Source organism: Natrix helvetica, assembly GCF_964273705.1.
Source record: "Natrix helvetica genome assembly, chromosome: 1".
Taxonomy (NCBI): domain Eukaryota; kingdom Metazoa; phylum Chordata; class Lepidosauria; order Squamata; family Natricidae; genus Natrix; species Natrix helvetica.
Window position 1 is genome coordinate 354,110,921 of NC_138548.1, and position 16,508 is coordinate 354,127,428.

Below are 16,508 nucleotides of genomic sequence, written 5' to 3' on the forward strand. Positions count from 1 at the left end.
GACGTCCGGACGTCTGGACTCCTGCAAAGGTAAGTAGAACAGCGGGGGGCGAGGGGCAGGGAAATCCGCTGTGCCACATGACTTAGATTAGGATTTCCTGCTTTCTAGCTAATATAAATCGCATATCACAGCTGATTGTTGGAAATACGGATTCGCCTGAACCGGTAGCATTTTTTTTACTACTGGTTTGGGACAACTGGTCTGAACTGGTAGCATTTTACCCCTGGACTAAACAACAACAAGAAATCTATAAAATCAAAGAATAAAACCAGACTTGCCTGTTAGTCTTCCCAGAGGCTCAGGTCGGGCTGAGACATCAAAGATGACCTCTCTGTTGTTGAGACCTCTATAGGCCGCATTGCCCAAGTGGGCCCTCTGGTGCTTGGTCAGGTAGGGCCTCCAGCGGAAGCTCTCCCCGCACTGGAGGCACTTGTAGGGCTTCTCCCCGGTGTGGATCCTCAGGTGCTCTGTCAGGGTGGAGCGCCGGTTGAAGCTCCGCCCACACCGGGGGCACTCGTAGGGCTTCTCGCCCGTGTGGATGCGCCGGTGGGCACTTAGGTGGGAGCTCTGGATGAAGCGCTTGCCGCAAGCCAGGCACTCGTAAGGCTTCTCCCCCGTGTGGGTCCGCCAGTGCAGCAAGAATTCCGATTTGCAGTGAAACCACCGGTCGCATTCCGGACACATGAGCTTTTTCCGGCCCACGTGGAACATGGAGCGCTTGGGATTGGCTGCCCTTATGTGCCTGGAGGGCTCCCGCCAGATGTGCCCGGCCTGCAGCTCCCACTGTCTCTGTAGGCCACACCGGGCTTCTGAAGCTAAGGAAGGGTTCTCTGGGGGTGCCCTCAGCAAAGCCCACGGGGGATCTTCTGGATCCAAGATTTCAGGTTCTGTGATCTCTTCCTTGATCTCTCTCATGATCGCCCCGCTTGCTGGCATAGTGGGAGAAGTCAAAGCAAAGTTGTTTCCTGAGAAAAAGGAAGGGAATGAGCTAAAGGACAAAGAGGGGGAAAAGTTCTCTCTCTGATTCCCCACTCTAGAGTAATAAGGCTCAACAGTGTGTAGTTTTGGGGTACCATCAAGGGGTGGTATACACTTACCTTCCCTATTGGTTCACAAAGGTGAGCGCCCATGCGCAGCCTTCCACCACCTCTGTGCATGTGCTTTTGGCGAAAAAAGGGCCTAAATGGGATGCCATAGAACCAGGATGGATGGGCGGGGCCATCCACGATTTCCGCTACTGGTTCGGGCGAACTGGTCTGAACCGGTAGAATACCACCTCTGGTACCATCCCTGAATTACAATTACAATTACAAAAGACCTTTGATCAATAGCCTTGGCTGCCATCTTGGTTGTTCCCCCCGCCCCCCCACCTATACACATTTGTGGACATCCCTGAACAAATGATAAAGAGAAATGACAGTCTGACCTGAGGGGTCCTTGGTATTTTCTCTGAGCTTGGTTGTTTTCTTGCAGACGTTTCATTACCCAAACTAGACAACATCATCAGTGCTAGTAAGGAATGCGGTTTGTATATACAATACATATACAATAGTAGAGTTGGAAGGGACCTTGGAGGTCTTCTAGTCCAACCCCCTGCCTAGGCAGGAAACCCTACACCACTTCAGACAAATGTCTATCCAACATCTTCTTAAAGACTTCCAGTGTTGGGGCATTCACAACTTCTGTTCCACTGATTAATTGTTCTAACTGTCAGGAAGTTTCTCCTCAGTTCTAAGTTGCTTCTCTCCTTGATTAGTTTCCACCCATTGCTTCTTGTTCTGTCCACAGGTGCCTTGGAGAATAGCTTGACTCCCTCTTCTTTGTGGCAACCCCTGAGATATTGGAACACTGCTATCATGTCTCCTCTAGTCCTTCTTTCTCTTAAGCTAGACATACCTAGTTCCTGCAACCGTTCTTCATATGTTTTAGTCTCCATTCCCCTAATCATCTTTGTTGCTCTTCTCTGCACTCTTTCTAGAGTCTCCATATCTTTTTTACATCGTGGTGACCAGAACTGAATGCAGTATTCCAAGTGTGGCCTTACCAAGGCATTATAAAGTGGTATTAACACTTCACATGTTTTTGATTCTATACCTCTGTTTATGCAGCCTAGAACTGTGTTGGCTTTTTTGGCAGCTGCTGCACACTGCTGGCTCATATTTAAATGGTTGTCCACTAGGACTCCAAGATCCCTCTCACAGTTACTACTACTGAGCAAGGTACCACCTATACCAGCGATGGCGAACCTTTTTTGGCTCGCGTGCCACAAGTGGGGGGAGCGGGGGAGGGTCATGTGCGGGCGTGCCGCACCCATAATGCAACACACACCCCCAGTGCGCATGCGGGCACAACACGCGACCCCCCATTTTTACATGCTTTTTTCGCCCTCCCCAGGCTCCAGAGGCTTTATAGGAGCCTGGGGAGGGTGGAAAGAGCCTCCCCTGCCCCCCCGGAGGCTTCAGGGACCGTCCGGAGGCTTCCCTGAAGCCTTCGGAACGCTTAAAACCACCCTCCGAGCAAACCGGAGTGACTTCCGGGTTGCTCGGAGGGTTGTTTTAAGCATTCCGAAGGCTTCAAGGACCATCCGGATGGTCCCTGAAGCCTTCGGAGCGCTCAAAAGGGTCCTCCGAGCAAACCAGAAGTGACTTCGCGTGCCCTGACGAATGGCTCCGCGTGCCAATTGTGATTATAAGGGAGGGTCTGGAGCCAAGAGAGTTCACTGTGCCACAGATATCCAGGTGTGAGTCTCTATGCGTGAAGTGGGGTCCAGGGAAACAGTTGGGCTTGCTGATTGTATACTTGGCTCCTCGCTATGCATCAGCGGCCCTGCCAGAGCTCCTCGAGATGATTGCAGAGATGGCGGTTGAGACCCCCAAGCTACTGGTTATGGGGGATTTCAACCTGCCGTCGATAGGGGAATCATCTGAGGCGGCCCGGGAGTTCATGGCTTCCATGACAGCCATGGACCTGACCCAAATAATTCAGGGCCCCACACACGAGGGAGGCCACACGCTGGACCTTATTTTTGTCTCTGACCAGTGGAAGAGTGATCTGGGAATAGGGGAATTAGTTATTACACCCCTGTCATGGTCAGATCACTCACTTCTCTGGCTCGACTTCCCAGGTGCTACCCCCCATCGCGGGGAGGCAGAACCAGAATGTCCTAGATGGTTCCGCCCCAGGCGTCTGCTGGATCCTGATAGGTTCCGGGAGGAGCTTGGGCCACTTCCTGTAGCCATGACCCGCTCCCGGATGGAAGACCTGGTGGCCGCATGGAACAGTGCGGCTGCCGGGGCCTTGGACCGGGTTGCGCCTTTGCGGCCTCTCCTGCGGCAGCGAGCCACCCAGGCCCCTTGGTTTACCGAGGAGCTAAGGGTGATGAAGCGCCACAAGAGATGCCTAGAGAGCAGATGGAGATCTTCATGCTCCGAATCTGACCGAACACAGGTAAGAGCCTATTTACGGACCTACCTTGTGGCATTAAGAGCGGCCAAGCGTCAATATTGTGCCACTCTTATTGCGTCCGCAGATAACCGCCTTGCCGCCCTGTTTCGGGTGACCCGCTCCCTCTTTTCACAGAGGCCGCGGGAAGCCCCCCTGCAGGGTAGAGCAGAGGAATTTGGGGAATATCTGCAGGACAAAATCCCTCAAATCCGTAGCGAGTGGGTCCCCTTCAGTAATCTAGAAGAGACGTCGGAGGTGAGTCTTGAGGGACCATTCTGGGAGGAGTTTGACTCTGTTACTGCCAAGGATATGGACAGGTTGCGTGGGCGACTGCGAGCCACTACATGTTTACTGGACCCGTGTCCCTCCTGGCTTACACTGGCATCCTGGGAGGTCATACGAGGCTGGCTCCAGGAGTTAGTCAACGCTTCCTTGAGAGAGGGGTCCTTGCCGGCCGTCTTGAAAGAGGCGGTGGTGAGGCCCCTACTCAAGAAGCCTTCCCTGGATCCAGCTATGTTAACTAACTATCGTCCTGTCTCCAACCTTTGCTTTCTGGCGAAGGTTGTAGAGAGTGTGGTGGCACAACAGTTCCCACGCCACTTGGAGGAAATTGATTATCTAGACCCGCGCCAGTCCGATTTCCGGCCCGGTCACAGCACGGAGACAGCCTTGGTCGCGTTGGTGGATGATCTCTGGAGGGCCAGAGATGGGGGTTGCTCCTCCATCCTGGTTCTATTAGACCTCTCAGCTGCTTTTGATACCATCGACCATGGTATCCTATTGCGTCGTATGGAGGGGTTGGGGGTGAGGGGCACCGTCTTGCGGTGGTTCTCCTCCTACCTCTCTGTCCGGACGCAATGTGTACTGACAGGGGAGCAGAGGTCGACCCTGAGGCCACTCACTTGTGGAGTGCCGCAGGGGTCGGTCCTCTCACCCCTCCTGTTCAACACGTATATGAAGCCGCTGGGTGAGATCATTCGTGGTTTTGGGGTCGAGTACCATCTGTACGCTGATGATACTCAGCTGTACATTTCCACCCTGAACCACACCAACGATGCAGTCGAAGTGATGTCCCGGTGCCTGGAGGCCGTACGGGTCTGGATGGGAAGTAACAGACTCAAGCTCAACCCCTCCAAGACGGAGTGGCTGTGGTTACCGGTGCCCTGGTTCAACCAGTGGGTTCCATCACTGGCCATCGGGGGCGAACAACTGGCCCCTGTGGAGTGGGCACGCAATTTGGGCGTCCTCCTTGATGCCCGGCTGTCGATGGATGACCATGTGGTCCAGGTGGGACAGGTGGTCAGGATCTACAGAGCCAGGGCCTGAGGCTGATGCTGTGTAATGCGAGGTCTGTTGTCAACAAGGCCCCCCTCATAAAAGATCTGATTTCAGAGGGGGAGCCAGACCTCGCAGGAATAACGGAGACCTGGTTGGGCCACGAGGGAGGTCTGCCCCTCGTGGAAATGTGCCCACCGGGCTACCGTGTATTCCACCAGCCACGGGCCCAGGGTAGGGGTGGTGGGGTAGCGGTGATCATACAGGAGAGTCTGGAACCGAGAGAGTTCACTGTGCCACAGACATCCGGGTGTGAGTCTCTGGGCGTGAGATGGGGCCCAGGCAGACAGTTGGGCCTGCTGATTGTATACTTGGCTCCTCGCTATACATCAGCGGCCCTGCCCGAACTCCTCGAGCTGATCGCAGAGATGGCAGTTGAGACCCCCAAACTGCTAGTTATGGGGGATTTCAACTTGCCGTCGATGGGAGAAGCATCCGAGGTGGTCCGGGAGTTCATGGCTTCCATGACAGCCATGGACCTGACTCAATTAATTCAGGGCCCCACGCACGAGGGAGGCCACACACTGGATCTTGTTTTTGTCTCTGGCCAGTGGACGAGTGATCTGGGAATAGGGGACTTAGTCATCACACCCCTGTCATGGTCAGATCACTCACTTCTCCGGCTTGACTTCCCTGGCACTACTCCCCACCATGGGGAGATGGAACCAGAATGTCCTAGATGGTTCCGCCCCAGGCGCCTGATGGATCTGGATAGGTTCCAGACGGAGCTTGGGCCACTTCCTGTCGACCTGACCCGTTCCCGGATGGAGGACCTGGTAGCCGCATGGAATAGTGCGGCCGCCGGGGCCTTAGACCGGGTTGCGCCTTTGCGGCCTCTCCTGTGGCAAAGATCCACCCTGGCCCCTTGGTTTACCGAGGAGCTGAGGGTGATGAAACGCCACAAGAGACGCCTAGAGAACAGATGGAGATCCTCTCGCTCCGAATCTGACCGAACACAGGTAAGAACCTATTTAAGGACATACCTTGTGGCATTGAGAGTGGCCAAACGTCGATATTGTGCCGCTCTCATTGCATCCGCAGACAACCGCCCTGCTGCCCTGTTTCGGGTGACCCGCTCCCTCCTGTCACAGAGGCCGCGGGAAGCCCCCTTGCAGGGCAGGGCAGAGGAATTTGGAGAATATCTGCAGGATAAAATTGCTCAGATACGGAGGGAATGGGTCTCCTTCAGTGATCCAGGGGAGACGTCCGAGGCCAGTCTTGAGAGACCATTCTGGGAGGAGTTTGACTCTGTTGCCACCGATGATTTGGACAGGTTGCGTGGGCGACTGCGAGCCACCACATGTTTATTGGACCCATGTCCCTCCTGGCTTGTACTGGCATCCTGGGAGGTTACACGAGGCTGGCTCTTGGGACTAGTCAACGCTTCCTTGAGAGAGGGATCCTTGCCGGCCGTCTTGAAAGAGGCGGTGGTGAGGCCCTTACTCAAGAAGCCTTCTCTGGACCCAACTGAGCTAGCAAATTATCGTCCTGTCTCCAACCTTCCCTTTCTAGCGAAGGTTGTAGAGAGTGTGGTTGCTATACAGTTCCCACGTCACCTGGAGGAAACTGATTATCTAGACCCGCGCCAGTCGGGCTTCCGACCCGGGCACAGCACAGAGACGGCCTTGGTCGCGTTGGTAGATGATCTCTGGAGAGCCAGGGATAGGGGTTGTTCCTCTATCCTGGTTCTATTAGACCTCTCAGCGGCTTTCGATACCATCGACCATGGTATCCTATTGCGCCGGCTGGAGGGGCTGGGGGTAAGAGGCACCATTTTACGGTGGTTCTGCTCCTACCTCTCTGTCCGGACGCAATGTGTGTTGGCAGGGGAGCAGAGGTCGACCCCAAGGTAGCTCACTTGTGGGGTGCCACAGGGGTCGGTCCTCTCGCCCCTCCTGTTCAACACATATATGAAGCCGCTTGGTGAGATCATCCGTGGTTTTGGGGTGGGATACCATCTGTATGCTGACGACACGCAGCTGTACATCTCCACCCCGAACCACCCCAACGAGGCCGTTGACGTGATGTCCCAGTGTTTGGAAGCCATACGGGTCTGGATGGGAGACAACAGACTTAAACTCAACCCCTCCAAGACGGAGTGGCTGTGGCTACCGGCCCCCCGGTTCAACCAGCTGATTCCATCGCTGGCCATCGGGGGCGAGCAACTGGCCCCCGTGGAGCGGGCGCACAATTTGGGCGTCCTCCTAGATGCCCGGCTGTCTATGGATGACCATGTGGCAGCCGTGGCAAGGGGGGTGTTCCACCAGGTTCGCCTGGTGCGCCAATTGCGCCCCCTATTGGACCGGGATGCCCTTCGCACAGTCACTCATGCACTGGTGACGTCCCGTCTGGATTACTGTAATGCTCTCTACATGGGGCTTCCCTTGAGATGCACCCGGAGACTGCAGTTGGTCCACAACGCGGCCGCACGGGCAGTTATGGGTACGAGGTACTCCCATGTGACACCTCTCCTGCGCGAGCTGCACTGGCTTCCTGTGGCCTTCCGGGTGCGTTTCAAGGTGTTGATCACCATCTTTAAAGCGCTCCATGGCACGGGACCTAGTTATTTGCGGGATTGTATCCTGCCCCATACATCCCTGCGACCAATTCGCTCTCACAGAGAGGGACTACTCCAGGTGCCGTCCACTAAGCAATGCCAGAGGACGGCGCCGAGGGGAAGGGCCTTCTCTGTGATGGGCCCAGCCCTCTGGAATGACCTCCCCCCCGACATTAGGACAACTACCGATCTCCGCTCCTTCCGCACAAAACTCAAGACCCACCTGTTCCAACTAGCTGGCCTGGCTTAAATTACAACTACATTTTCTAATCCCCCCTGGACAATTTTAAATTTAAACTAACTGATTTTTTGGGTATTTTAATTGTTTTAAATTTTATTGTGTTGTTTTTAACTTATGATTATTTATTTATGAATTGTACAATGTTTTGATTACCTCCTCCTTGTTATTTATTTGTATATTGAGTTGTACGCCGCCTCGAGTCCCTTGGTGGAGAGGGTGCGGCCTATAAATTGAATAAATAAATAAATAATAAATAAATAAATAAATAAATAAATGTGACAGCCGTGGCAAGGGGGGCGTTCCACCAGGTTCGCCTGGTGCGCCAATTGCGTCCCCTATTGGACCGGGACGCCCTTCACACAGTCACCCATGCTCTAGTGACGTCCTGACTGGACTATTGCAATGCTCTCTACTTGGGGCTTCCCTTGAGATGCACCCGAAGACTGCAGCTGGTCCAGAATGCGGCCGCACGGGCAATCCTGGGAAGTACTAGGTACTCCCATATAACACCTCTCCTGCGCGGGCTGCACTGGCTACCTGTGGCTTTTCGGGTGCGTTTCAAGGTGTTGACTTTCATCTTTAAAGCGCTCCATGGCACAGAACCTAGCTATCTGCGGGATCGCATCCTACCCCACACATCCCTGCGACCGATTCGCTCTCACAGAGAGGGACTCCTCCGGGTGCCGTCCACTAGGCAATGCCAGCGGGCGGCGCCCAGGAGTAGGGCCTTCTCTGTGATGGGCCCGACCCTCTGGAATGACCTCCCCCCCGACATCAGAACAACCACCGATCTCCGCTCCTTCCGCAAGAAACTCAAAACCCACCTGTTCCACTTAGCTGGCCTGGCCTAACCGCAGCTTTAATCTCTAATCTTTCTGGCCTGTATTTTAATTTTTGGGGGTAGGCTTTTTAGGTTGCTTTTAATTTTTATCATTATTGTACAGCTTATATTTAATTTGTTTTTAAGGGGTATTTAAGATTTTCTATTATGTATTTGGTTTTTTTAACTGCTGTCTGTACACCGCCCCGAGTCCCTTCGGGGAGAGGGGGCGGTCTATAAATTTAATAAAATTCAAATTCAAATTCCATAGGTTCGCCATCACTGACCTATACATTACCTGTGCATTCCATTTTTGTTGCCTAAATGTAGAACTTTACTCTTTTCACCATTGATTAATCTTGCTCTCTGTTTATTTTCTGACAGCTTGCCCTGTCCGTGTTGGTGAGGGTGGCCTTGGAGTTTGTTTGTTTGGGCTGTTTACTCTTAGCTTGTTTTGCGATCCCTTGATTGGGGTAGTGTTTAGTTCTTGATTATTGTTCTGATGTTTTTGTTCCTTTTTTGTTCATTGATTATCTCTTTTGCACAGCATGTAGATGTTGTTTATGTCTGTCTGTCTATGATGGCCAACTTTTCAGAGTGGCGATCTTCCAGGAATTGTTTAGAGTTTTTGGACTTGGTTTGGTCTAGCATGATTTCAACAGTTTCCAGTTTGAAACTATGATTAAGTTGTCCACATGTTGTGAAATTAAAGAGTTTTCATCATGTCTTCTAACTACTAGTTGGCATTGATGGATACACACATGGATGAATTCCTGAAAGGCTGGCACTCTGACAAATTGCCCATCGATAGACACATAAACATAAACAATCTATCTATATATATAAAAGGCAAATACCATTCACTCATCACAAAATATCCAGAACTGTAAAGCCTACAAACTTGAAATTTGGCACATATGTTCCTCTTGGTTTCTAGGTGCTCGCTAAGAAAGGATTTTTTGATATGATCATCAGATCATTAGTATTTCTTATACGGTAATTAACACACTGACGCTAAGGAGTTCTATTCCCCCTCCTCACCTAAAAAGAATTCTGTTCCAACTGCCAATTGCCTCACATTCCGTTACCTCAGTTCAAACTGACGGACGTTCCACTCGTTCACTCAGGAGCAGTCTGGGGCTCCTTACAGTACTAAACACTGGTACCTCACCAAAATGTCTACTCCTTTCACCTATGGAACTGCTTCCGGACTCAAGGCAGCGGGAACGATATTCCCTTAAGTTTTTCAATCACCGACCGCCACTGAGTCAACGGATTGTGTACCAAATTTCTCCTGCATAGCCCAATCACATAGTTTTGTCGTGAAGCACGGGTATTCAGCTAGTATGTCCATATGGTGCAAAAGAGACCCTTAACAATGGATCAAACTGGAGACAAGGAATCAATCGGGAACCAGTTTTCTTGGACTTCTGAGATATGGACCAACCAGAGACCAGCTGGCCAGCTTCATATAAAAGAGCCTAGTCAGCTCAGATCAGTTGTGCATGGGCTGCCAAGCGGAATACCACAAAGCAGCTCACTTGGCCTCCGAAGATGCCATTGGTGGAACATCAGGACAACAGAATATTAGACCACAGCCATTTAGCCCCAAAGCTCATCTCTGTTTCACACTCTTTTTCTCTCACCTTCATAAAGGTTGAGGGGGATTTTTTTCTCTTCTGAAGCTGCTTGGGCATGGACCCACGGCTCTTCTCCCCGTTCCAGACGACAGATCAGCTCAGGCTTGGGGATTGCAACAGCTGCATTGTGTGCATGAACACACAAGCATACACAAAAGAGGGAGAAAATGATGACATCAGTTAAATGCATAACAGCCCACAACTGACACCAACAGCAGTGAATGTACTTCACTCAATAGTAGTAACTGTGAGAGGGATCTTGGAGTCCTAGTAGACAACCATTTAAATATGAGCCAGCAGTGTACAGCAGCTGCCGAAAAAAACAACACATTTCTAGGCTGCATCAACAGAGGGATAGAATCAAGATCACATGAAGTGTTAATACCACTTTATAATGCCTTGGTAAGGCCACACTTGGAATACTGCATCCAGTTCTGGTCACCACGATGTAGAAAAGATGTGGAGACTCTGGAAAGAGTGCAGAGAAGAGCTAGAAAGATGATTAGGGGACTGAAGACTAAAACATATGAAGAACGGTTGCAGGAACTAGCTATGTCTAGTTGAATGAAAAGAAGGACTAGGGGAGACATGATAGCAGTGTTCCAATATCTCAGGGGTTCCCACAAAGAAGAGGGAGTCAAACTATTCTTCAAGGCACCTGAGGGTAGAACAAGAAGCAATGGGTGGAAACTAATCAAGGAGAGAAGCAACTTAGAACTGAGGAGAAACTTCCTGACAGTTAGAACAATTAATCAGTGGAACAGCTTGCTTCCAGAAGTTGTGAATGGTCCAACACTGGACATTTTTAAGGAGATGTTGCATATCCATTTGTTTGAAGTGATGTAGGATTTCCTGCCTAAGCAGGGGTTGAACTAGAAGACCTCCAAGGTCCCTTCCAACTCTGATTTTTATTGTGTTGTATTGTGTTATATTGTATTGTATTAGTTACATTACACTATATTCCAAACAGTAAGAATATTTAAAGAGAGTGATTTCTAAAAAACTAGCCAAACCCAAATTTTGCAACTGTTCTTTGTATGTTTTATTCTCCAAGCCTTTCATCATCTTAATTGCTCTTTTCTGCACTTTTTCCAATGTCTCAACATCTTTTTTGTAATGTGGTGGTGACCAAACCTGGATGCAGTATTTCAGGTGTGGCCTTACTAAGGCTTTATAAAGCAGTAGTGAGAGACTTAAATCAAGACTACCTATAAAAGTACAGCTGGCAGGGTGATTGCTTCATACCCCTCATTTGCGCCCCACTAAGTAAAATTAAAAGATGTTTGCTCCTAGGGAGGAAAGCTATGGCAAACCTAGACAGCATACTAAAAAGCAGAGACATCACCCTGCCAAGAAAAGTGCGTATATTCAAGGCTGTGGTTTTCCCAGTTGCAATGTGTGGCTGTAAAAGTTGGACCTTAAGAAAGGCTTAGCACCAAAGAATTGAGGCCTTTGAGTTATGGTGCTGGAGAATGCCCTTGGACTGCAAGATGATCAAACCGGCCAGTCCTAGACGATATCAACCCTGACTGCTCTTTAGAAGGCCAGATCCTGAAGATGAAACTCAAATATTTCGGCCACCAAAGGAGAAGGAAGGACTCACTGGAGAAGAGCCCAATGCTGGGAACGATTGAGGGCAAGAGAAGAACGAGAAGACAGAGAATGAGGTGGCTGGATGGAGTCACTGAAGCAGAAGGCACGAGCGTAAATGGACTCCAGAGGATGGTAGAGGACAGGAAGGCCTGGAGGAACGTTGTCCATGGGGGTCAAGATGGGTCGGACACAATTTCACAACTAACAACAAAGTAAACTGGGGGCGGGGAGGGAATTTTTACCCAGTGAAGCCACAGTCTCATAGTTTTCTTGCATGACATCCCAGTACAGGTCTCTTTGCTCTGCGTCCAGGAGTGTCCACTCTACCTCTGTAAAATACACAGCTACCTCTTCAAATGAGAATGGCGGCGCCTGCAAGGAAGACAGAAAAGATCAGGGAAAATTGTTTCCCTTGGGAGCTTCATTTTATTAAGCGCGATGTATTTCAGTTTCCCCCAATCCCTCTGCTACCTGAAAAGGTTCCGTGGTCACCATCTCTCTTCCTCCTGAAGGAGGGAAAGTTCCAAAGACAAACACACACATCATTTTTCCAAATCTGTCAGGGAGAAAAGGGGAGGTGAGATGGGGTGCCATGGTCCTGTTCTTTGAAAAACCAGTCAGTTGCTCTCTTCATTAGATACACAATACAATACAATACAATACAATACAATACAATACAATACAATACAATACAATAGCAGAGTTGGAAGGGACCTTGGAGTTCTTCTAGTCCAACCCCCTGCCTAGGCAGGAAATCCTATACCATTTCAGACAAATGGCTATCCAATCTCTTCTTAAAGACTTCCAGTTTTGGGGCATTCACAACTTCTGGAGGCAAGCTGTTCCACTGATTAATTGTTCTAACTGTCAGGAAATTTCTCCTTAGTTCTAGGTTACTTCTCTCCTTAATTAGTTTCCACGCATTGCTTCCTGTTCTGCCCTCAGGTGCCTTGGAGAATAGTTTGACTCCCTCTTCTTTGTGGCAACCCCTGAGATATTGGAACAATGCTATCATGTCTCCCCTAGTCCTTCTTTCTCTTAAGCTAAACATACCCAGTTCCTGCAACCGTTCTTCATATGATTTAGTCTCCAGTCCCCTAATCATCTTTGTTGCTCTTCTCTGCACTCTTTCTAGAGTCTCTACATATTTTCTACATCGTGGTGACCAGAACTGAATGCAGTATTCCAAGTGTGGCCTTACCAAGGCATTATAAAGTGGTATTAACACTTCACGTGATCTTGATTCTATCCCTCTGTTGATGCAGCCTAGAACTAGGTTGGCTTTTTTGGCAGCTGCTAAAAACACACCAACATATATAAACACACACCAACATATATAAAGATGATCTGATTCAGACAAATTTCAGCCCACCATCCTTTAGACTCCTATTGCAGTTACAGGGAGGGGGGGAAAAGACTTTAACCAGGATTAAAGTCTGCTGAAGGAGAGGTTGATGGGGAAAAAATGTAGGAAATCAGATAGCAACCAGGATAAACTCTCTTCATTTTACAAAATTCGGAATGGGACCCTGGAATGAAGTTCAGGTAGTCCTTAACTTACCGCAGCTTGTTTAGTGACTGTTCGAAGTTACAATGGCATTGAAGCAATAAGACGAGAAGCAATGGGTGGAAACTAATCAAGGAGAGGAGCAACCTAGAACTGAGGACAAATTTCCTGGCACTTAGAACAATTAATCAGTGGAACAGCTTGCCTCCAGAAGTTGTGAATGCCCCAACACTGGAAGTCTTTAAGAAGATGTGGGATAGCCATCTGTCTGAAACGGTATACGGTTTCCTGCCTAGGCAGGGGGTTGGACTAGAAGACCTCCAAGGTCCCTTCCAACTCTGCTATTGTATTATTGTATAGTTATTGTATTGTGTAGTGTCTCTATTGTTTTTCATATTTTGATAAACCTATCAAGTTTAAGTCCTTGCCGATAGTACCCTGCATGCCATCTCTGCATGATCTAATGGAGCGGGCTGATGTAACTGGAAAGAAACTGTCCTTCAGATTGTGTCTCCCTTAGAGAATTTAATGTGTTTGGTCCTTAGAGATGCAGTTTCTAGCTAAGTTATCAAGCTGCATTTATTCTGGAATTATGGAATAAGCAGCCTGATGTCAGGCCCCCAAAAACCAAGAATGACAAACAGAGTCATGGAGGGAGGTATGCAGTGGAGTATCCCAAGGCTCTGTTTTGGGGCCAGTACTCTTCAATATCTTCATCAATGATTTGGATACGGGAATAAATGGGGAACTCATCAAATTTGCAGATGACACCAAGCTAGCAGGAATAGCCAACACTCCAGAAGATAGGCTTAAGATACAGAAGGATCTTGACAAACTTGAACATTGGGCACTATCTAATAAAATGAAATTCAATGATGAAAAGAGTTAGATTCTACATTTAGGCAACAAAAACGAAATGCACAGGTACAGTATAGGTAGTACCTTGCTCAATAGTAGTAACTGTGAGAGGGATCTTGGAGTTCTAGTGGACAACCATTTAAATATGAGCCAGCAGTGTCCAGCAGCTGCCAAAAAAGCCAACACAGTTGAGGCTGCATAAATAGTGGAACAATTAATCCGTGGAACAGAAAATGCCTCCAGAAGTTGTGAATGCCCCAACACTGGAAGTCTTTAAGAAGATGTTGGATAGCCATCTGTCTGAAACGGTATCGGGTTTCCTGCCTAGGCAGGGAGTTGGACTAGAAGACCTCCAAGGTCCCTTCCAACTCTGCTATTGTATTGTATTGTACAAATCCAGGAAAAGATTTTACGTAATTCTGGAGTTACGTACATTGTTCACTTTCAGTGTACTTATTTTTTTATTCCCTATCTGTTTAGTATGCAAAGGCAGCAACCCAAACTCTTCCACACAGGCGGCTTTTTAACAGAGTTAACAGTAATCGAGTTTGAAGGGGCCTTGGAGGTCATCTAGCCCAACCCCCTGCTCACGCAGGAGACATGTACTAGGGATTCGAACCGCCAAACTGCCGACCTTTCTGATCAACAAGCTCAGTGTCTTAAGTCACTGAGCAAGAAACCTTTCCAATTCTACTATGAAGTATGGACAGTTCATTACTAAAACGTGTGGTTGAATATCTGAGATATGAGGAATCCGGCAAAGGCAGTATAAGGAAGGGAGAGTCTCTGAATTTTAATCACATGACCATAGGGATGCTGCCATGGTCGTAAGTGTGAAAAAATGGTCGTAAGTCACTTTTTTTTCCAGTGCTGTTTTAACTTCGAACAGTCACTCAATGAACTGCTGTAGGTCGGGGACTACCTGTATAAGATGAGCCCCAAGGGCATCTAAGGCAGCTTTTCTCCCATCTCAGCAATTTAAGTTGTGTGAACTCCCAGAATTCCCCAGACAATGTAGCTCAGATTTAGCAGATTAACAGAGTTGGAAGGGACCTCATAGATCATCTAGTCCAACCCCTGGCTCAAGCAGGAGACCCTACACCATTTCTGACAAATGGCAGTCCAACCTCTTCTTGAAAGTCTCAGGTGAGGAAACCCCCACAAATTCCGAAGGCAACTTCTGTTCCATTGGTTGATTGTTCTTACTGTCAGAAAGTTCCTCCTTGTTTCTAGGTTGAATCTCTCCTTGATCAGTTTCCATCCATTATTCCTTGTCTGGCCTTCAGGTGCTTTGGAAAACAGCTTGACCCCCCTCCTTTCTGTGGCAGCTCCTCAAATATTGGAAGACTGCTATCATGTCTCCCCTGGTCCTTCTCTTCACTAGACTAGCCATGCCCAGTTCCTGCAACCATTCTTCGTATGTTTTAGACTCCAGTCTCCTAATCATCCTGGTTGCTCTTCTCTGCACTTTTTCTAGAGTCTAAACCTCTTTTTTATAGTGTGGTGGCTACCGACATCCAGAACTCTCCCCTGGGAGGAAGGATAGGATGCCTTAACCATCTAACTTGCTTTTGTTTATTTTATTTTATTGTTAAAATCCATTCTTTCCTTGGAAAAGGCAGGTGGGAAAGAGAGGTGCATGCAACAAAAGCAAAGCCGTCTGTTACCTTTTGTCAGCTCCCACGCCTCTTTTCTGCTCCCCTCAAAAGGATGGAGGATGCCTCGGCTGGGTGGATGGCAGGGAAGAATCATAAGATCTCAGAGCTGGAGGGAACCTCAGAGGTCTTCTAGTCCAGCCCCCTGCTCCAATTCGAAGAACAGAGGCTGGAGGGGGATCGCAATTGAACCTCCCACCCGCCACCCCGGCGCTGCTCGGTCGTCTCGTTCAGACCCACCACCAAAGCCTCCATCCAAGGCGCGCACTCTTCGGCTCCATAGACGCCGCGGACCGGATCTCGCAGCCTCGGCCTCGAGGAAGACCAGCCCCTCTGAGGTCGCCGAGCGGGGGAGCGAGGGAGAAGGAAAAGAGGCGGAAAAGAGGAGCTTCGTTCGGGAGGGCCTCGGCCAGCCGAGTAACCGGAGCCATCTGCTGGCCGCGCCGGCTTGCCGAGAGGAAGAAGCAACCGGGGGGGCGCACGGGAGAGCCCTTTACGCGCGCTCCAAAGTAGAGAGGAAGGGAGGGAGGGATCTCCAAGCCCAGCATCCCCAACCAGCTGGCCGATCGGGGATGGTGGGAGTTGTGGCTGAGCTGCCGGGTCTGGAGGGTGCTAGCCAGCTGAGTCCCCGGGCCGGTGGCTGGCTTACGATCTCCAACCTGGCGCCCTTCCCTTTCCAGCGGAGCCAGGTGGAAGGTGCGCACTGGGGTTGGCAAGCAGGCATAGTGGTCGGGGATCACGGGAGCGACTCTGATCAGAGGAGGCTAGGAAGAAGGAAGCCAGAGGCTCCATCCGGGTGGTCCTCAAAAGCACCACCGCAACTGAGCTCAACATTTCCGTGCTTAAAAGTAAGACAGT

At 49.7% G+C, this 16,508-nt stretch overlaps 1 protein-coding gene across 1 annotated transcript; it reads right to left on the reverse strand.

The window, feature by feature from the left end:
• Positions 1-255: 255 nt before the first annotated feature.
• Positions 256-15,901, reverse strand: LOC309385215 (zinc finger protein 2-like; the record flags this gene model as incomplete). The annotated part of the gene is made up of 5 exons (XM_081939427.1): positions 15,663-15,901; positions 12,102-12,186; positions 11,873-12,002; positions 10,044-10,157; positions 256-965 (listed from the first exon to the last, which is right to left on the reverse strand). The coding sequence occupies exons 2-5, from the start codon at positions 12,174-12,176 to the stop codon at positions 256-258; spliced, it is 1,029 nt and encodes a 342-aa protein (XP_081795553.1). The 5' UTR covers positions 12,177-12,186; positions 15,663-15,901.
• Positions 15,902-16,508: the final 607 nt, after the last annotated feature.